General features: G+C 36.7%; 1 protein-coding gene across 7 annotated transcripts in view; it reads right to left on the bottom strand.

Annotated features, from left to right (window-relative positions):
- Positions 1-23,131, bottom strand: part of NKAIN2 (sodium/potassium transporting ATPase interacting 2) — a 998,481-nt gene that overhangs the window by 163,551 nt on the left and 811,799 nt on the right. For all 7 annotated transcript variants that reach the window (XR_006717547.1, XR_006717549.1, XR_006717548.1 and 4 more), the window contains one exon: positions 14,914-15,114. Coding sequence is in view for 3 of the 7 variants with exons in the window: in XM_045499460.1 (XP_045355416.1) it covers positions 14,914-15,114 (201 nt within the window). In the remaining 4 variants the exon portion in view is untranslated. The remainder of the gene's footprint in view (positions 1-14,913; positions 15,115-23,131) is intronic.

Here is a 23,131-nt window from a genome sequence, read left to right as displayed (position 1 = left end):
ACTGAGCAATGCAATCCTTATCAAATTCCCAATAGTATTTTTGGCAGAAATAGAAAAAATCAGTTCCAAAAGTCTATGGAACCACAAATGATCCTGAATAGCAAGAGCAATCTTGAGAAAGAAGAAGAAAGTTGGAGACCTCACACTTTGTGACCTCAAAACATATTACAGAGTTATAGGTATCAAAGCAGTATGGTACTGGCACAAGGGCAGACCTATACCAATGGAACAGAATAGAGAGCCCAGAAATAAACCCATGCATATACAGGCGACTGATCTTCAGCATAGATGTCAAGAATACACAATGCGAAAGGATAATCTCTTCAACAAATAGGTTTTGGGAAAACTGGAGGTCCACAGAAAAAGAATGAAACTGGGCTCTTATACACTACACAAAAATAAACTCAAAAAGAACTAAAATTTTAAACATCAAAAACTTACATCTGTAACCATAAAACTAGAACTAGAAGAAAATACAGGGGAAATACTTTATGACATTGGTCATGGAAATGGCACTGAAAGCGCAGACAAGAAAGGCAAAAACATAGCTGTGGAACTATATCAAACTAAAAGGTTTTGCGTGCAAAGGCAACAATCAACAGAATAAAAAGGCAACTTACAGAATAGAAGATAATGTTTGCAAACCATGTGTCTGACAAGCATTTAATTTTTGGAATATATAAAGAACACATAAAACTCAATGGCAAAACAAAACAAAAACAAAAAACAAAACAAAAAAACCCCTAATAAACCAAATTTTTAAAATGCATAAAAGATTTGAATGGATATTTAAAAAATAATGTTGACTTATTTTTGAGAGAGAAAGAGACAGAGTGCGAGTGGGAGAGGGGCAGAGAGAGAGGGAGACACAGAATCTGAAGCAGACTTCAGGCTCTGAGCTGTCAGCACCTGACTTGGGGCTTGAACTCATGGCCAATGAGATCATGACCTGAGCCGAAGTCAGATGCTTAACTGACTGATCCACCCAGGCACCCTCAGAACAGACATTAGAAAAAAAAAAAGACATACAAAGTCTAAAACATATTTTAATTTAAAAATTTTTTAAACATATATTCATATTTTGAGAGACAGAGCATGAGTGGGGCAGGGGCAGAGAGAGAGGGAGATAGAATCTGAAGAAGTCTCCAGGCTCTGAACTGACAGCACAGAGCTCGACGTGTGGCTTGAACTCACAGACCATGAGATCATAACCTGAACTGAAGTCAGACGCTTAACCAACTGAGTCACCCGGGAACCCCTAAAACGTATATTTAAAAAAAAATGATCAATCTCACTAGTCATCAGGGAAATGTAAATTAATGTCACTAGTCATCAGGGAAATGTAAATCAAAACCAGAATAAGATATCACTTCCTAACTGTCAGTAAGGCTATTAAAAACAAAGCAAAACAAAACAGGACAGTGGTGGTGAAAATGCAGATAAATAAAAACTCTTGTGCTCTATGGCTGAAGATGTAAAATATGCAGCCATAATGAAAAACACAATGAAAAATCTTCAAAAAATTAGAAATAGAACTAACTACCATATGATCCAGAAATTCCAATTCTGGGTATTTATCCAAAATAATTTAAAATAGAATATCAAAGAAATATATGCCATTGTATACTCACAATAGCCAAGAGGCGGAAATCACCTAAATGCCCATTAACTGATACATGGATAAAGAAAATGTGACAACTGAGGGGCGCCTGGGTGGCGCAGTTGGTTAAGCATCCGACTTCAGCCAAGTCACGATCTCGCGGTCCGGGAGTTCAAGCCCCGCGTCGGGCTCTGGGCTGATGGCTCAGAGCCTGGAGCCTGTTTCTGATTCTGTGTCTCCCTCTCTCTGCCCTTCCCCCGTTCATGCTCCGTCTCTCTCTGTCCCAAAAATAAATAAACGTTGGAAAAAAAAAATTAAAAAAAAAAAAAGAAAAAAAATGTGACAACTGAAGCCCATATTAAACTATATATTAACTGACTAGAATTTAAATAAAAATTTGAAAAGGAATAAAAAAGAAAATTTGGTATATACATATAGTGGAATATTATTCAGCCTTAAAAGAAGAAGAAAATCCTGTTGTCTGTGACAACATGGATAAACCTTAAGGACATTATACTAAGCGAAATAAGTAAGTCACAGAAAAATATGTACTATAAGATTTCAGTTATATGAGGTCTCTAAAATAGTCAAACTTAAAGAAGCAGAATGTAAAATCATGTTGCTAGGTGCTGAGGGGAGGGGGATATTATGAATTGCTATTGAGTAAGTATAGAGTTCTGCCAAGCACGATAAAAAAGTTCTAGAGATCTACTGTACAATCATGTACATATCATAACAATAGTGTATTGTACAATTAAACTTTTGTTAAGAGGAGAGATTTTATGTTATATATTTTTTGCCTCCAAAACCAACAGTAATCATAATTATAATCATAAACCCAATGAGTTAAGCCTACAGCAGATGGGGAAACTGAGGCTTAGAGAAGGTGCCTAATGTTTGTCTCTCTACCCTTTGCACACAGTTTCAGCTGCATGAAATGGTGAATCCTCTCCTTTGCCATCCATGTTTTTTTAACCTGATTTAATATCCAGTTACACCTGCCTCACTCAGTCCTCTCCCTCATTCCATACTCACTAAGCCTCATGGTCAAAGGCTTTCTCTCTTTTATTATCTCTCTCTTAATATTCCCCTGAGAGCCCTGAAGAATATTTGGTGTACTATAATTACTAATTAAAGAGCAATCTAACTGACTCTTGTGGAACATAAAGATGCTCCAACTAAAGGTCTTCTTTGGTTCTTTGGAACTAAAGATACTTCCCTTGGTTTTCCAGTTTCAATGACCTACAGTGAGAAGCACTGTCCCATAAGTCATAAAGGAGAAACTTGTCTGATCGACGGGGATGCAGCAGCAGATGTAATTTAGCAAAACCCAGTCTGGGCTTTTTTCCAGAAAATGTCTTCTAATATGTTAGAAAGGTGAAGGAGAGGGAAGCAGTTCTCACATTCAACACTCTTGGCAGGAATTTATTTTGTGCCCAATATTGTAAAAAATCATCATCTTAATGATGCAGGTGAAAATAATAGAGGAAATGTAGTTTCCTGGCTCACAGGATTTGATTTCCTCTATTAACTGGAGGCATGCATCATTGCAGATTTGTAATCTCTTCATTCACCTCTCTGAATCTTAGAGCAATATCTACAAGTCCCACCAAAGAGTGTTAATGAGCCACAAGAAGATGGTCAATAGACTTTTCTCCTTCAGACTTAGAATCTAGTCAGTGGTAGAGAAGTTGAGGATGGCATTGGAGTTCACCTCTTAAATATTTAGGCAAGTTTCCTCACTCTTTTAAAAATGTGTTCACTGTCAAGAAAAAGCTGAACATCATATCGTTCTTGGTGGCCAATCTAATATTAAAGGTAACTGGACTTAAATGACCTCTATACTTAAAATGACCTCAATTTGTAACTACCTGGATTGCTTCCAGAGTCATCCATAATTTAATTATATTTACCCCAGCTCATCTAGAAGAACTCAAAATGAAATGGTGACTTTGGTTTGTGAGGTCAGAATCAATAGCCATTAAGAGAATGAGGGGATCTTTAAATCTAGGGGAAAAAAGCAAGTACTTAAAATATCCCTTGCATCAGCCTCAGAATTCTGGGTGCTCAGACAATGGCAGATATGGTGGAATTTTATCACAATGTGCTATGCAGCTTTACTGCCTAGAAAGATAGGAGTTAATGTAGGAGTTCACTGTCAACCAGAATAAGAGTTAAAAGTTCAGCTTTCAGAGTATTTTGGACTCACATGGCACATTTAAAGAGGCAGACAGATCCCGAAGAAGGACTGAAATAGATGAAATCTATAAGATAAGAAGAAAATTCCATGTAAGCCAAATGTATGAGTTTCTCTAATCATGTCATTGGCATCATGTAAATGCCAGACACCATTTATATACAGCTTAGATATAGCAGATGTTGGCATTTAAGTATAGGTTGCTTGAGAGAAAATTGCCCTTGAATGGAAGAGGAAGTTTACTGGCAGAGAAAAATGATTTTCTCAGTTAACAGTTATAAGCCCAATAATAGAATTGTTTTCAACCAGAGGTTGTGGGGTGGGAAAGGAGGAGAGATATAATGATACTTCAATTCCAATCTAAAAAAGAAAAAAAAATCAGCTTCAGTTGAAATTGCGGATGTGTGGGTTGTATACATAGAACCTTCTCCTCCCCTCTCCTCTAAACCTCAAGGCTTCATGTTAAATGGAACAAATCACATCCTTCGTGGTTCTGCTCTGTTTGGTACAGCTGCTTGCTGCAGGTGGTGCCCTAAAAATATATTGTTTGTTTATTTTGCAATATAGCAGTCTGCAGAGTGGTACCTAAAAGTGCAACAGCTCCCTTCTCTTTCTGTCAGTGAACCAAATGATGAAAGACAGAGACCTCCGCCAAACCTAGCATGAAAAGGCCCAAATAAGAGGCACAGGTTGTGCTTGAGGCTCAGCTTCTGATAAGTTCCATTTTCTTTGGATTCATGAAGCAAGGCTGACAAGCAGACTATCTGTCATCAGAGCCTCTGACTGGGTTTCAGTGAAGCAAAGCCAAGCAACAAACCGCCTTTGTTGGGAGAATCATCGCCCTTCTCTGGAGATTAACATCTGTAAGCATCTGGGGTCTAAAGGGAAAAAGAATCTGTAATGAATCACAAAAGGAAAATAAAAGTGAAGATTAATCTCAGGTAAATGTTCATGCAGATATTTTAAATAGAGCTTTCAATAATTTTTTTAATGTATGGTGAAATGTTCCAATAATTTTTCCAGCCACACTGGCAGGGCACTCACAGTTCACCCTGTTCACTTCACAGAGTTGTTGACACAGCACGATTAACTTGCACTTGAAAATGTTTTATACATGATAGTTAAAATGATGCACAAAACTATATTTTCATTAACTTCATCCTTAAATTCTTCCAACTCAGACCCAGATTAAGTACCACAGCAGCTCTGAGGCTTTAAGACCATAAGTTTGAACCCCCCAAATGTGGGCATCATGTGGCTATGTCATTCTAATTCATACCTCAGACTCACAATTAAAGGACAATAAAGGTGTGTCTAAACATATTTTCTCATTTAGTTTTGGCCACTCTTTTACTATCTCTTTAAAAAAATTTTTTAATGTTTCATTTTATTTTTTGAGAGACAGAGAGAGACAGAGCACGAGCAGGGAAGGGGCAGAGAGAGGAGACACAGAATCCAAAGCAGTCACCAGGCTCAGAGCTGTCATCAGAGACCCCATGCGGGGCTCAAACCCACCAACGTGAGAATGCTCAACTGACTGAGCCACCGAGGTGCCCTTACTGTCTTCTTAGTGTTCTGCTTCCTTTGACAACTTGTCTCTAAGCTTTTAATTTGTAAGCAACACAGACTTTCCTAAACTTATGAACTGAGAACATTGCTGAAAATGAATACATGAACAGCCACTGAGTCACTGACATGGAAATTTTTTATACCTCACAGTGTAATTTCACTTAAAATTGATTTTCCTGTAACAGATATAGTAGATTAGGACTAAATCAACCTAAATATGATATGTGACTAACAGAATGGTATAAAATTCCAGCAAGTATCATTTGTAAAATTTAGAACTTAGGAAAAAGAGAATCTACCCATAATTCTGCGATGAAGAAATCAATAGAGTTATGGAAAATGGGTAGGAAAAGTGAAGATAAATGACGGGGGGACACTGGAAAGTTAGGGGTAAAAGAAACAATTTGTATTTATAAAATTGCTGATAAGAAGCTGATTAAACTTAAGAGGTGGAGAGACTAAGAATCAATAAGGAGAGTCGAGCAAAGTAGACATTTCAGACTAAAAGAAGAGATAAAGAAAACCAAAATATCTTTGGAGCCATGACACTCTTTAATTCAGTCCTTGACTTTGCAGCCATATTTGCCATTAGCATTGACCAAGATCATCACGTGACAAATAGCTGCTTTTTTAGGTACAATAACATAAAATACTGTGAATAGAGTTAGGGGAAAATTACAAGTGATAAACATATGTGTGCAAAAAGTTGTGGTCTTGGTTCTCAAGAAATTTAACTATGGGTTGAGAGTCATAACAAAGGTCAGAGAGGAACAAATGGCAGAGTCGAAATAAATGCAGCCATGATGCCACAAGGGCAGGAATAAGCAGGAGGGTAATGAAGACTAGGAATCATATACCTAGTTGTTAAGAAGAATGTGTGAGTTGACAATAGTAGGGTCTAAAATCCTATTTATAGGGTTGGTAAACACAAAAGGTAGAGAAGGAACATCACAGGTTGCTCTTCTTCTATTATGTAAACATGATTTAGCTTAAGTGTGTTTGCCCATATTTTTATTCTTTTCACTCGAGTATAACATGCTAAACAATAAATTATCCGTCATATTATAGCGATCGTTATAAATCTTTGCAACTTTCCTTTGAGAATGCCTTGCTGTTATTTGAAAACACTTACACATTCTACTATTATTATTATTATACCACTGTGTTTAGAACTTCCAGTGAAGAGGAAATTGCCATCAAAGAGTTACTTCTCAAAAATTTTTTATCAGAATAGTTGATTATGCCTGGAAAGATGTCCTAAAAGACAATGATATTATATATTACAAAGAAAGATGGTAGCCTTTTGTTCAAGGCCAATAGCTTATCATATTTTTCAAAAATTACTCTATTTTAGTATATTTATATAGACTTTTTTCCTTTTGAAATAACTTATGATTCAGTATACCTTATTATTTATTCTGAAATTATTTTATTTTATTTTTAAAGTTTATTTATTTATTTTGAGAGAGAAAGTCAGAAGAGAGAGAGAATACAAGCTGGGGAGGGGCAGAGAAAGAAGGAGAGAGAATTCCAAGCAGGCCCTTCGCTGCCAGTGCAGAGCCCAACACAGGGCTCAATCCCATGAGCCATGAGATCATGACCTGAGCCAAAATCAAGAGTCACACCCTTAACTGACTAAGCCCCCCAGGTGTCCCTGAAATAATTTTATAATTACAAAATTAAATGTAAGAAATTGGATTGTACATGGTGCTTTGCACAATTTCAGACAATTTAACTTAAATCTCATATCATTACAGAAAACCTAATTAATGGTGATTTATTGCAGCTTATAATCCTCACTACCATCTTTAATATGCTGGTATTTTTACTTCATGATGTGTCCAAGCATTCTCTTAATCAAGTGATGTTATGCTTTGGGGGTAAATAACTGCTTTCAACATTATATAGAGAAGCAGATATTGCACACTGATGATAATGGTTGATATGGGATAAAACTTACCCCTGTGTAGACTAGTGTGTCAGTACAGTAAATAGTATCACACTGGCTTTAAGAATCACAGTCCTATCTGGGGAGTAAGTAAACTAAGTAAGACTTAGTTCATTTTCGCACATCGCTATGAGTTAGTCTTTAAAAATAATAGTATTTTCAATAAGCAGTGGAAGATACTGAGCTAAAGAAAAAATAAATAATACCACTTTTATTGTTTTCAGGCAATTTCTTAAGAATTATCTCATTCAGTTCATAATTACAAAATAGTTTATTATACAGCTGGGTGTAAGATTTAAGGATTGTTACTCCCAAACTGTGAATATTTTACCTTATGTTTCTGACTTTGCATGTAGGGAATACCAGAGAATATTAAAAGCAAAAACGTCTTAGACTTAATTTGACTTTAGAGTCTATTCAAGTTCTTGCACTCTACTTGTTCATGGACTCACAAAACTACTCCCTAATTTACAAGGGCGCCTTTCAGAAATAAAGCAAAATAAAATGAGAACATGATAACTGATTTCTCAGGGTTAATTTTAACAAAAACTTGGTTGATGACTGTGGATAAGACATCAGAGTGCCATGTTCTGAGTGACAGTGTTGAGGTAACTTTATTATTGTCTAGAGGAACTGAGAGTAGGTTAGAAAGTTACACACGTGCCCATTTCAGAAGCATCAACAGGTCTTGATGTTTCTTAATATTCAGGAATAAGCCCAGTTCAGGTGCTAAAATTAATTTGTGGAATGTTGTCTATATGCTGTGCAGCACTCAAATTTGCCAAGAAATGTCCATTCCCAATCTATTCACTGACTTCATTCTATTTCAGAAATGCTGACATTGGAAAAATCCCTTGTTCACAATTATAATTTGGTTCTTCTTCCTATAATTTTGTGAATATTTTATAAACTATTCTGATGTTACAGAAAGACAAATCACATTTATTTCATTTATTGGGTTACTACTCTCTGACAAGTAAGTCTATGTATGAGTATCCAGAGAACTAGACCTGGAGCAGCATATATAACATTCCAAGCCAAGCAGCAAAGCTGTTGACCCAGCATAGGAGCTAGGAAAGAAACCAAGTGCTTGTCATTCTGTCCATTTCTATCACAGGCAGCAAGCATTTCTGTCCTAAGAAGAAAACTATTGTAGAGGCATGGACACTGGACTAGGAATCAGAAGACTCAGTTTTCAGTTCAAGCTCTTCACTAAGTCACTCTTTAGCGTTGAGATATGGCAGACAGAGTGTAGGTCTGCAGATTCAGTACTTGATAATAGGGTAGACCCTGCGATACTCAAAGGGAAATGACTCTCAACTTCCAGGAAGGAGCTGATGGAGCAGTTGGAGCTGTGGCACCTATTTGGTATTACAGAATGTTTTTTTTTTTTTTTTTTTTTTTTTTTTTGACCAAGCAGCATGTGTTTCTGAGCACTTTAGGACTATAGCAGGATCAGTAGCAAAAAGAAAGGGAAAGCATTGATATGTCTGGTGAAGATTTTCAAAATTACAACATCTAGGCCATACCTCAAGCCTTAAGGGCATAGCATTTCTAGAAGTAGGTCATGTTTATAGTACTCTTTTAAACAAGTGAGTAAATAATTTCTATTCTCAGCCAGCATTAAGACCCATACTGAGAGAGACAGGGCATGAGTGAGGGAGAGAGGGAGGGAGAGGGAGAGGGAGAGGGAGAGAGAGAGAGAGAGAGAGAGAGACAGAGAGAAAATCTTAAGCAGGCTCCACACTCAGCACAGACGCCAACATGAGGCTTCATCCCATGACCTGGGATCATGACCTGAGCCAAAATCAAGGTGTCACTCAACAGACTGAGCCACCCAAGTGCCTCAAGAACCACTGTGTTAGTGTAATGGTCTTTAAGCATTTCTACTTCCATATGTCCTGAAAAATTTTTCTTAAAAATCACTTAAAAACTGTATACATTTGAAACTGATGTTTGATATTTTTTATCATTATTTTTTATTTTTAAAATGCATTTTTAAGTAACTTTTACACCCAAGTGAGCCTGAAAGTCATGGCCCCAAGATCAACAGTCATTCTCTACCAAGTAGCTAGTCAGGTGCCCCCTCACCATTAGTTTAAATAGCGGCAATGGACTATTTATTTCAGCATATTATAAATATTAACATATTTTAAGGAGACATATTAGTCTTTGAAATACATCCAATGAAATTTGAATACTGCTGTGATGTGAAATTCACCTCTGCCACTTAAAAACACACATCCCTTCAAAATGATTCAAGTTCGCAACTCAGATTCGCTATTTACCAGTTTAATGGCAATGTCGCAAGCTACGTTCAAATCAGGACCCAAATTTCTGACAACCAAATCTTTATGAATATGTGTTTCCAGATTAAAGAAGGAATGAAAGTGAGGCGTGATCAATAAGGCAACTCATTTTCATCCATGCACCACACACTCAGCAACATTCAAAAAAATACTCCTGAGCCATTCCCAGCACAATCCCACATTAACTCGGATAAAGGCTTTCAAGGTTTTGAAAATTTCTCACCAATGGTATACTTAGGTAAGTCTTACCAAGCCATATGTCAAATATATATCATTATTAACTGGGAATAACTGGAAGCATCTGTGGCTCCATCCATTTGAAGACACGTTTTATCTTCAAAAATTTTTTTTACCACAATTTTTAAAACAATGGTTTCTATCATTTCATGTACTTTAAAAAATACAAAGTTTTCCAAATAGAATAGATATGACTGAAGGATGAACTTGACAGTGATCCTATTTTATCTGTGAACAGTGCACCAAGTATTAGAACCTTTTCTAAAGTCTTTTATAAGTCTCTGCTAATTTGTACATGGTTTCTACGCCAATTTTGTTTGGGAAAATGGTAGGCTTAATTAAATTTTTACCAATATCTTCTGCTGGTATCCTAAATATATTAATTATCAATCTGCTGCAGACCTGGAAGTGTGTTGGAAGAAATTTTGGTTGGAGCGGCGTATCTCAAATTTAGAGATATTGGTCCTCTGGAAGTAACCAGAGAAAAGAGGGATTAAGTATTGGTTTCTGTTTTGTTTTTTGTCCAATGTATTATTTGAAATTGTAACATACATTTTAAAATATAAACTTAGGGGCGCCTGGGTGGCTCAGTCGGTTAAGCATCCAACTTCAGCTCAGGTCACGATCTCGTGATCTCACGGTCTGTGAGTTCGAGCCCCGCATGGGGCTCTGGGCTGATGGCTCAGAGCCTGGAGCCTGCTTCCAATTCTGTGTCTCCCTCTCTCTCTGCTCCTCCCCCATTCATGCTCTGTCTCTCTCTCTCTGTCTCAAAAATAAATAAACATTAAAAAAAAATAAAAAAATAAAAAAAATATAAACTTAGTTCAGTAACTGATAAATATTTTTCCCTTAAAGCTTCATTTACTTCCACTTTCTTGTAAAACATCCTCTGATTTCATTGTGTTGGTTAGGGGAAGTGAGGTATAGTGTGTGCATAACAAGTATGAGGCACACACACCTCCATTCCCCTCACCCTCAGCACCATGGCTAATCAATCATGGCATTCTTTGCCACTGATAAGCTCAGAATTTGGGGGTTTCAGGAACTCATTTCCAATCAGCTGTTGCTGGCATTCAGACTGTAGTCCATTTCCCGTCCTTGGTACCAGAAAAAAACTTGGGTCAGTATGTCCATCCTCCCTACTGGCTAAGAAATCTTGGGAAAGGCTTTCAAACTGTTTTGCAGCCCTCACAGGACTGTTACACAAATCAAAAGATTTAATTCCTGTGAACACATTTTGTAAACCATGCAGCTGCAATCACACATTGTTTGAAGAAATCCCCTTAATTCTTTTGTAATGCGAACAACACCATCTCTGTAGGTGATCTCCTCCCTGGTTCTCCCCATACATATTTATTTGATCTATTTTGTAAGTGTGGATTTTTTTTTTTTTTTTGGTTTTATTAAAACTGTGCACACCTGTATTCCTTTTGAATACGATATCTGATACTAACTAGAAGAAAGCCCTGCCGAAGGAGGAGAGGGCTCAAGTCTCACACCTGGCTCATCATTATGGTGTTCTGGCAGTCCTCTCTGCTCGGCTGGAGGCTGTGTGATTAATAGCCCCTCTTCCCAATTACGTGGATATTATACTTGTCTTCTTTTGGCTGTAGATGGAAGATATCTTATGTATGTGCGATGCAAATGTGGGCTTTGTGAATGCTAATTTCCAAATCAGCTAAGAGTTGATTGGCAGAAAACCGAACAACAGGGTGACAGGATTGCCAGGGGTCAGGAATCTGTGAAAGAAAGGCTGAGTGAAGTTGGAGGAAATGAGCTAGAGAGGTTTGGAGTGAGGCAAGAGCAGTCGCTGGGAGAGCAGCAGTTCGTGAAGGCAGATTCACGCCAGATACCCGGGAAGAGAGGGCAGCTTCAAAGACTGGTGGAAACAAGGAGAAGTGGGCATTTAGCTGACTTTACAAAAAGCAGGATGGAGCTAAGAAGACAATCTTATGTTATATACTGCACAAAGTGTATTCTCTGTCTACTACAATCCCCAAAATATACCTATTTGCACCTGGTTTGTATCCTGAGGAACCTTGCCCTATTTTTGATTGTGACATCGTCAAGGTTAGGGATCCTGTCATTTGCTGCTTAAGATGCCAACAGGGGACAAGCACTCAGGAAATCTTCATAGGACCCAATGAATTCAACATTGGATTGTTCGGGGTGTCATTTGCGTAACATGTAAAGTGGAGGAACAGAGATTCAAGACACTATTCCATCTTTTTTTTTTTATTTAAAAAATTTTTGTTTATTTATTTCTTTTTTGAGAGAGGGAAAGAGAGAGAGAGAGAGAGAGACAGTGAGCAGGGGAGAGGCAGAGAGAGGGGGAGAGAGAGAATCCCAAGCAGGCTCCACACTGTCAGTGCAGAACCCAATGCAGGGCTCAAATTCATGAACCGCAAGATCATGACCTGAGCTGAAATCAAGAGTCAGACACCTTAACCGACAGAGCCACCCAGGTGCCCCAACACTATTCCATCTCTCAACCATGACAGCAGAAGTGATCAGAATGACTACAGGAAAATCTAGTTGGAAGGCTTCCAATTAGTAGGTGGAGAAAATTGTTCAGGATAAGTGCCATTTTGGTTTCCCTTAGAAAACTCTAGTTAAGAAATGCTAGGTTTTCTCTACAGCAGGTGTTGTACGGCAAGCCCAAAGGCAAAAAGTGTCTTTGAAAATTCTCCAAGTAACTGGCTTGGGTACACTGTCCCTAACTTACTCTCAGGTGATCCACAGTCAGCACTGCCAAAGAAACAGGTGGAAAGGGTACGGACCCCCTATGAGGGTCCTATGAGGGTAAAGAGGCTGCATCCTGTGATGGCTTGCTCAAACTAGTTCTCCACTCAATTAGGAGTAGCTTGAAATACTGACCACGTGTGCTCTTAAGGACACTCTTTCTGTCTTCTTTACATTCTTACCACTTTGCATTTACAGATAATTTTGCTTATGTAAAGATAATTTTTCTTTGGGCAGTAGGTCAGCCTCAACATATACTTCCATGTCCATATGTATATATACATTTTTTTTTAGCAAATTACCTGTGTGCCAACATTTTATGTGGGTTTGATAAATCTGTGAATATAGTTTCTACATACACACATTAATTCAACTCTCTAAAATGGTCACATATAACTATCTGTGCACATAAACTATATCCTTATAATATACTTGACACATAAGTGGAAATTTTCCAAAATGTGTGGGTACAGTAAAAAAGTGAGTTCCAGTGAGGGAATTTTTATCTAAAAGCCCTCTCTACCACATAATCTGTCCCCAAATACCAGAAAGATTTTATTTTTCTCTTTTGAGAATGAACACTTCATCTAAATAGGATTTTAACTAATTAAGTAATTTTTTCTGTCCCATCAAATCTACCTTATTTTTTTCAAGATAATTAAAATAATGAGTCTAGCGTTTAAGACTGTTGTGGAAGGATGTGTTAGTTAAGAAATGTCTCAGGTTGCACATATTGAAGGGAGAGTACGCAATGCTGCAGCTAAAACGTAATTCAAATATTGTGGAAATAATTTATGCTGATGTCCCAAAATTTACATTCTCCTTCTTTCTTGACCTTTGTGATTGGTTGGGACTGTGGGACTAGTTGGGATTAATTTTTGGTTGGGTGGGACTAGTGACAATGAATACAAACAATGAGCTTCTCTTTCCAAGGAGAAGGGTGATTGTGCGAATGTTGACACTTCAGATGTATCTTTGCTCTCTGGCATGGCAACCCATGATGATTGAGATGGTGTTTACTCTACCAACCTTGTTTTCTTAGTGACAGTGACACTGGCAGAAGTTTATACTCATCCATAAAAATAAACCTTTATGGTTTTTAGTCACAAAGATTTGGTAATATTTACTAGCACTTAGCCCAGTGTAATTTATGTGTGTGTATGTGTATGTATGTATACACATGTATATATTTTCTTCCTTTTAAAAAATATAATAACTATATATTAGTTGCATAATCAGGTACATACACATACACATGGTCTTTCTTTTTGTTGTTCTAGAAGAATTTTATGTGAACTAATTTATGCCATTCTATCCACAACCTGTTATGTCTTGTTATTTAAGAATTGTGACTTAATATCATTCCCAAAGTAATTAACTGAAGAAATGCAAAGAGCAGATTCTATTTGCATTATTTGTCATTAACAATTTCAAGGCTATGCATAGCAGTTGCAGATCTACATGGAGTCTAAGGAAAATATAAGTAGACCTATACCTATAGGATCTGTAATAAATAAATGGAGACATGTATAATAAAGTTGTCTTTATAAATCCTACAAAATTATGCATTTAGCCTTAGCAAAAGTCCTTTTTGAGAAAAGGATGTGTTTATCTCTGTCATAGTGATACAATATAAAATAATATGTTTTATATAACAGGGATATATTATACAGATATGCTCTACAAATACTGTATACAAATACATAGGAATCATTTGTAACTCCTACTGACTCCTAGTGGAGGGAGAGTTCTTTATTAGTTTAATAATATGAAATATGGAGGCATGATAGTCCTAGAAGTAGAATTTATGAAAAGCTGAACTGTTTGAAAAAGAGGGGAAATGATTACAGGTGATGCATCGTACCTTCAGAAAATGTAGGAAGAAGAATATGGGCAAATGAAGAATTCCAGGGGCTAGCAGCACAGACAGAAATAAGCACTGGCAGAAAAGTATCCACTGAAATCTTATAAATCTAGGCATTTTAGCATGTTAGTTGTGAAGGCTCTCTGATCTTTCTGCAAGAATCTTTGGGAAACTCTTGTTTACCAAAAGCCAAATGATCAAACCTTGGATGGTTGGATTTCTTATGTAAAATGCTGATGATGCCAAAGCCTACTTATTGATTTACTGATTGATTACTTTTTACTATGCCCTGGCTTAACTTGACAAACCCCTATTGAAGGGGGCATTAACTAGAAAAAAGCAAATAGCCACACTTTATCCACAGATTCCATTTGTGTGCACTGAATTTGCACGGAAATAAAACGATTCCAGAAGCACTAGAAGGAGAGGTCGGCTGTCAAAACTTACTGCGAGGACAATCTGGAGGGAACTATGAGCCACTTCTATGTACTGGTACTCCAGAAAACACCCTGAGACCGTGATGTAGCGATGGTCTTCTGGGGCCCAGTCTGGTGCGGGTGTCACTGATGTCACCGTACATCCTGGTCCATTCTCCATCCACCAAGATCGGTGCATTGAAATATTAAAAGTCAGGATAAGGTCTGTTTCCTGCAAGAAGGCAATTTAGAAGGATGAGAATTACTTTATAAAGGTTAGTCAGCTTATTTTGGACTGACTTGGAGTTTTCCATTTGGAAATGTGGGTTTTTTTTTCTCCCTCCCCTCACTGTATTTTATGGGCAGAAAGGAAGCATCTTAAATAAAACTATTAGTTCCACTTGAAAGTTCTGTGTCTAATAGATTTCATTTATTGGCCTGACTACAATAATATAAATAAAAATATTTATTAGTAAAATTATCAGTGACTGACATTAATTGTAGCACTGAAGAGTTCTTACTTTTGAGGACTTTTAATTTATTACAAAAGGAGTGATTTAAACTATTTTATCAAGTGAAGTTCATCTTATTTTAAATAAGCTATAGTCTCAACCTGAGAACTTTTACCTTTTACACGTTTTAAATATTAAATTTTTACTTCAGTTTGGCAAAATTTAATGTAATGTGGCTAAAGCTAAAATTTATAAGACTTTACTTAATAAAACATATTACTCGGTCATAACATTTCTTAGGAAATATCATTAGCAAATTCTTGCAGGGTGGAGATAATAAGTCGACAACTCTTTAGATGAAGTTAAGCACGTTAGGTGATGTGTAGGTATAAATGGAATAGAAGGTAGAGTTTCTGCACTTAGCTTATAATCACATACACAAACATGGAATTATTAATGGCACACGGATAAAGGCTGTCTTCCAGAAAGAGAATGACTAAAAGGAATACAGTGAACATGTTCTGTTACTCAGCAAGTCAAGGAAGATGAATTCTAAATGGAATTATTTCAATCTCAGTGATAGTGCTACAAGTTAATAGATGCCAACTATTCTCACTCTAAAATGAGGTGCTGAATTAACTAGGCAGATCCTGCATAGAAAATACCTTAAATCAGGTTTTGTGACCTTTAACGCTCACTCACACTGAAGGTATGAAAGTGTTCAGCTGAAATGGCCAGGGGGGTTGGAGATTGGGTGGACGATTCCTCTGGAGTGAAGTATGCTGTGAGTCACATGATCTCTATGGGCAGGAAAGGGGGTGAGGGGGCAAGCAATCTCTCTTTCTTTCAAGCCTCTTCACAAAGTCTTCAAAGTATCCTTTGCAACCTGAAAATGGCTAAACAAAAAGTGTCTACATTTTTGATTACATTAACTGATTTTTGAATGTTGAACAAGTCGTGTATACCTGACATAAATCCCTCTTGGTTGTGGTTTGTAATTCTTTTTGTACATTATTGGATTCATTTTGATAATATTTTGTTGAGGATAATTGCATGTACGTTCATTAGAAGTATTTATCTGCAGTTTTCATTTCCTACAATGTCTGTGTCTGGCTTTGGTATTAGGTTAATGCTTGTTTCATAAAGTGAGTTAGAAAGTTTTCCATCTGTTTCTATCTTCTGGGACAGATTATAGAGAATTGGTATGATTTCTTAAATGTTTGGTAGATTTACCAGTGAAACCATCTGGACCTGAAGTTTGCTGTTTTGGAAAGTTATTATTCATTGAATTTCTTTAATAGATATAGACCTATTAAAATTATCTATTTTTTCTAGTATGAGTTTTGGCAGATTATATCTTTAAAGGAATTTGTCCAGGTTACCTAGGTTATTAAATTTGTGGGCATAGAGTTGTTAACAATATTCCTTCATTATCCTTTCAATGTTCATGAGATCTGTAGTGATGCCCCTTCTTTCATTTCTGTTATTAGTAATTTGTGTTTTCTCTAATTTTTTTTTAGCCTGGTTGAAGGCTTTTCAATTTTGTTGATCTTTTCAAAGAACTAGCTTTTGATTTAATTGATTTTTTCCACTGTTTTACGGTTTTGATTTTTTTTTTCAACGTTTATTTATTTTTGGGACAGAGAGAGACAGAGCATGAACGGGGGAGGGGCAGAGAGAGAGGGAGACACAGAATCGGAAACAGGCTCCAGGCTCTGAGCCATCAGCCCAGAGCCCGACGCGGGGCTCGAACTCACAAACCGCGAGATCGTGACCTGGCTGAAGTCGGACGCTTAACCGACTGCGCCACCCAGGCGCCCCCGGTTTTGATTTTTTAAATGTTTACTTATTTTGAGAGAGAGAGAGAGAGAGAGAGAGCGAGCAGGTGCATGAGCAGAGAGGGAGAAAGGGAGAGAATCCCAAGCAGGTTCTGCTCTGTTAGCACAGAGCCCAGTGCAGGGCTTAATCTAATGAAGCTTGAGATCATGCCCTGAGCCGAAATCAAGAGTCGGACAGTTAACTGACTGAGCCACCTAGATGTCCCAAGTAGGTTATTTCAAATGTAAACACATTTGTGTTACACCCCAGGTGTAAGATTTCTGTTTTGACCTGTGTGCTATTTAGAAATGTACCTTGGGGTGCCTGGGTAGTTCATGCAGTTAAGCATCTGACTCTTGATTTCTGTTCAGGTCATGATCTCATAGTTCATGAATTCAAGCTCCAAATCAGGTTCTGTGCTGACAGTGCAGAACCTGCTTGGGATTCTCTCTCTCTCTCCCTTTCTCTGCTTCTTCCCCACTCTGGTGTGCACTCTCTCTCAAAATAAATACATAAATTTAAAAAAAAGAAATGTATCTTTAATTGCCAAGTATTTGGGGATTTTCCAGTTATCTTTGTGTTATTGATTCCTCTACATTTTGTGGCATGTTTTATTATTTTTTTTTACTGTCTTTCTGTAGTATTTCTATCACTAATTCTTTTTAAAAAGACCAGTAGAGCTATAAAAACTCATTCAATATTAAATTCTACTTGGTCTAACACCTTGGAATGGGTCAATTCTTTTCTAACTTGTGTATCTTTTCCTGGGGACCTCTGAGCTGGAATCTCACAGGCTTCTGTTTTCATCAGGCTCTATGCAATTGCTACATAAAATTGGACATGGACTTCACTTAATATCATTAGTTCTCTCTTCTGTTGGATCCCCAGTTTTCTGTATTTGACTAAGATGACCTTCACATTCCCCTCAGTTTGACTAAGCAGGTTTCTTCCTGAGTACAGGCCTTGACTTTACTTTCTCTAGAAAACTTGCAATTATAAATTCTTTGTCTGCTCCTTCAAGATGCAAATTTTCTAAAACTCAGGAATGTCTTTCTTAAGGCCCTCTGAGCCATTTCTTTGAAATGTAATGGTCAAGAAAGAGAGCATCCCTATCTCTCAGTGCCTGTGGGTAGGTAGAAAACTAACTCTGAGAAGCAACAATTAACAAACACAGATGGCCTAATCACATTGACTAACTTTCCCCATAATGTCCTTAGGTACTTTTCACCCCAGCATTTAAAAATCCTCCCAACTTTTATTTCAGTGTAATTGAATTCAATTTCTCTCCTCTATTGCAATAGTCATGAATAAAACCTTTCGTGCCTGTTTAACTTGGAGCTGAGTTCAGTTCTCTACTTACATCTCTCTTCCCTACTACAGCAGTTAAGAAAATCTGTCTTCCCATTTTAACAATTGTCTGGTGCAATTTTTCTTAACAGCTCTCATGTCTTTTACTAGGTTTTCTCTCTTGTTTCTTAGGTTACAAATTCCATTAGTTTCTTAAAAATAGGTGAATGATGTTAAGTCTTACGTGTTTTCATCCAGCTTTTATATTAGTTGATTGATATTTTGGCTGGATGTATGTATGCTTCTTGGTTGAAGATGATTTTCCCTCAGAGTGGGTGAATATTTCTCCATTATCTTCTGGTTTCCATTATAACAGTTAAGGAATCAGATACCATTTTGTTTCCTGCAATTTTTTATGTAACCTGTTTTCTTTTTTTCTGATTTCTTACATCTTTTCGTTTTAAGTAGTGAAATATTTCATAAACACTGAAAAGTGTAGAGGGTACTACAGCAATATCATTATACTCATCACTCAGCCTCCTTAAATCTTATGCTGTATTGCTACTGCCATTCTTTTAATAAAAATGTATACATATAAATTATGCCTTCTCTGTACTCCTCCTAAACGTTATTTCCTTCTCTCCTTCTCCATAGATAATTACTGTCATGGTTTTGGATTAGTATTCTCATGAAAAGTTTTTGTAGTTTTACTAAATGTTTATCTACTCATTAATAACATAAAATACTGTTTTCAGGTTTTAAAATGTGTATATTCATTCATGTAGAATCTAAAAACAAAACAAAACAAAACAAAACAAATGAATGAACAGACAAACGAAAAGCAGAGTCAGACTTGTAAATACAGAGAGCTGGTGGTTGCCAGCAGGGAGGACAGTGGTGGGGATCACAAAATGGGTGAAGGGGAGTGGGAGATGCAGGCTTCCAGTTATGGAGTGAATAAGTCATTGGAATAAAAGGTACAGTGCAGGGAATATAGTGAATGGTATTGTAATAGGGTTGTATGGTGACAGATGGTAGCTACGCTTGGGCTGAGCGAGCATAATGTATAGAGATGTAGAATCGCTATATGGTACACCCGAAACTAGTGTCACATTGTGTATCAAATATATACCCACGTAATAAATGGAAAATGAAAACAATAAAATGTGTAAAACCTCTAACTTGTTTTGGTTCCACATATTTCTGAAGTTTTTCCAGGTAGAAATAATTTTCTTTTAGGGGCACCTGGGTGGCTCAGTCAGTTAAGCCTCCAACTTCAGCTCAGGTCATGATCTCATGGTTCATGGGTTCAAGCCCTGCATCGGGCTCTGTGCTGACAGCTCAGAGCCTGGAACGGGCTTCGGATTCTGTGTCTCCCTCTCTCTCTGCCCTTCCCCTGCTCACGTTCATGCTCATGCTCATGCTTTGTCTCTCTCTCTCTCTCTCATGCTCTCAGAATAAATAAACATTTAAAAAAAGAAAGAAACTCTTTTAATTTCAGGTTCTGAAGTACCTTGATGGGTTTTTTTAATTTTTTTATTATTTTTTATTTTTATTTATTTATTTTTTAATTCGCTAAGTTTTTTGAGCTTCTGGAGGGCCTTTCAATCCAGGAAACCGTTCCTTCCATTCTAGGAAACATTTTCACATTTTATCTTAAATTGTTCCCTCCCCTCTACTTTTTCTGTTACTATAGAAATTTCTGTTAGTCAGACATTTGACTTCTAGGACTGACCTCTTTATATTCTTATCTTTTCTTTCCTAGTATTCATATATTAACATTTCTCTTTACTCTCTTGGAGATTTTCTTTACTAACTTCTCGCAGTGTTATATTGAATTACATATTTTATTTTTAATATTTTGAATTTCTAAGAGCCATTTATTCTTCTCTAATTGTTGCTTTTGTATAGCTAGGACTTTTCAAATCTTTCTGGGCTATAACGTTTCTTAGTTTTCTGATGTATTATTTTTTAAAAATTGTGTTTCCCACACTGTTTTTGCTTTATCTGAGTTATTTTTACTAAATAAATAAGTATATAAATAAATAAATAGTAATAATTAGTTAATAATTAGTTAAACATCTACCATGTGCCATATGCAACATTCCTGCCTTTATGAGTATTCATCATGTGGTAAGGAAAATGGACAACGAATACATAAATATATCAAAATATCAGCATAGAAATTAACATACAGAGAAAAATGAATTCAAGTAAAGAAACAGAATAACCCAGAATTGGGTCATGGGAGGAGTTAAAAAGATATATCTCATATTATTTTTGTGTCAACAGGGTCCTGATTGAAGTGTAGGAATGTATAGAGCCTCTCCTTAGAAGTCTGGTGATCTCTGGTTGTTCTTTCAGATCAAAGAGGAGAAACTAAAGCTTGTTCAGCAGTTGTTATGCAGTTGTAGGATAGTCAGCAAGTACCCGTCACATATGATGACTGGGCAGTGACTTCCAAATGCTAGATCTGTGTGGATCTGTAGGGCTTTGTTCTGGGTCTTCCAGTCTGCTTATGGGGTAGAGACGCACCAGACCTTAGCATGCCTGGGCGAAACTCGAAAGGGGTTGCTGGTTTTGCTACACTGTATGCACCTTTTTTTTTTTTTTTTTTTTAACTCCAGTATGCAGTCTTTAGCAATCCTCATGTGTTCAGAAATTTAGCTCATGCTTGCCTATATCTCAAAAGTCTCACCTGTCCAGAGGAGAAGTCTGGTTATATCAATTAAAGGAAAAGCCTGGGGCAGTCTAATTGCTTCTTGAACAGATTATTCAATCTAATCCCATTTTCAGTCCTGTACCTCACACAATCCATCTACTTCTAAATCCTGACTTTTGAAGATTTTTATAGGTCGAATCTATAAATTGGAACCCCTCTCTGCATGTTCATAATAAGTTTTAGGTTTTTCCACTCTGTTAAGTCACTTAGCAAATCCCCATCTACTTTCTATCTTCCAGAAACTGATGACACTTCCTACCCTTCCCCTACTCCTATTTTCTTTTACTGTTAGTTTACAATTTTTTTATTCTTTCATATCACTTTGGAGGAGTTTGGGGATGAAATATTAGTACGTGAATAGCTTTAACCAGCAATCATTAACTGGGAGATTCCTGGAATTATCTTATATTCTCAGTTATCCTCCTGAGACATTTAAACAGAAAACTTTGTTTTTGCACATGCATTATTTTAACCACAAAATGTAAATTCCTTGTGGTAAAACAGACAAGAAAGTTCTCCCTGAAGTTCCCTTTTAAATGCAACAGAAATCTCTGTGTGAACTGTTCCATGTATAATCAATAGGTTATTTAATTCCTATATATTTTATAAGTTTAAGCTCAAAATTAAAAGAACTTCTGAGACAAAGAACAAGTCTTGATAGCACAAAATAAGACAGAAATCCGGAAACTGACTTGTGCATTCTGGATGGGTACATCTTGAAAAACATATAAAATAGTCTCATAACTAAGATTTAAAAGTTGGGAATCTAAAGAAAACTTCCATAATATGTTCAGATCAGTATAGTAACAAAAAAAAAAAAAAACACCCTTTGTATCAATATATTTATTCATCTTCTTAGTAAGTCTCTAAAAAGTTCAGATTAAAGGACCTCATTATTGGTCATGTCAATTTTCAAAATAACAGGGTCTGATGTGTTACATGAAAGCTGTTTTTAGCACTAAAAAGTTGTTTCTGGCAAAGACTATGTGCATTCAGGTCAACAAAAGAAGCTTAATTGCTCAACAAAGAATAAGCATTTGATGGAAAAAAAAAAAAAAGTTGACAAGCAAATGAGAAACAGATACTAGTAACATCTCAGATTTCAATAAAAAGCTAAAATTTACTTTCCCAGTTTTATGGCATTTGAAGAAGAGCACACATGCATGTATGTGCTCCAAGAGTAAGCAATGGAGAATATATTGTAGACAGTAGAAGGTGGAGGGTGGGAGAGAAATTTTGAGTTTAAGTTTAAAAAGTCAGAAATGTTGGGGCGCCTGGGTGGCTCAGTCAGTTAAGCGTCTGACTTTGGCTCAGGTCATGATCTCTCAGTTTGTGAGTTCGAGCCCAGTGCCAAGCTCTGTGCTGACTGCTCGGAGCATGGAGCCTGCTTCAGATTCTGTGTCTCCCTCTCTCTCTGCCCCTCCCCTGCTCGCGCTCTGTCTCTGTCTCTCAATAATAAATAAACATTAAAAAAATTTTTTTAATTAAAAAAAACTGAAATATTTTCTTAGATTCTTGGAGTTTTCTATTACTTAGTTTTTCTTTTGGAATAATAATATTGAAAACTGATATGTTCTCATGTCTAGACTGCAACATTATTAGAAAGGCTAGAAGCTGCACTTTGTAACAAATTAGGTTATAGTTAGCAGCATAGTTGCTAACACATATTAAATTATTCGGTTACTATATGCAAAGCATTTTACCAGGCCATAAAAATGTGAAGTGATGTCAGATGTGACCCCTAACATTATGGGGCCTATTATCTCTTTTCGAGGATAAGGTATAAAGAGGAAATGTATGAAAGTTCCTCAAAAAATTAAAAATAAACCTACCCTATGACCCAGCAATTGCACTACTAGGTACCTACTACTAGGTAGGTATTTTTGTTATCTAAAGGAACCAAAAATGCTGATTTGAAGGGGCACATTAACCCCAATGTTTACAGCAGCATTATCAACAATATCCAGATT

Source organism: Leopardus geoffroyi, chromosome B2 (assembly GCF_018350155.1).
Source record: "Leopardus geoffroyi isolate Oge1 chromosome B2, O.geoffroyi_Oge1_pat1.0, whole genome shotgun sequence".
In the NCBI taxonomy this organism is placed as follows: Eukaryota; Metazoa; Chordata; class Mammalia; order Carnivora; family Felidae; genus Leopardus; species Leopardus geoffroyi.
This window is presented reverse-complemented; position numbering and strand designations above follow the sequence as displayed.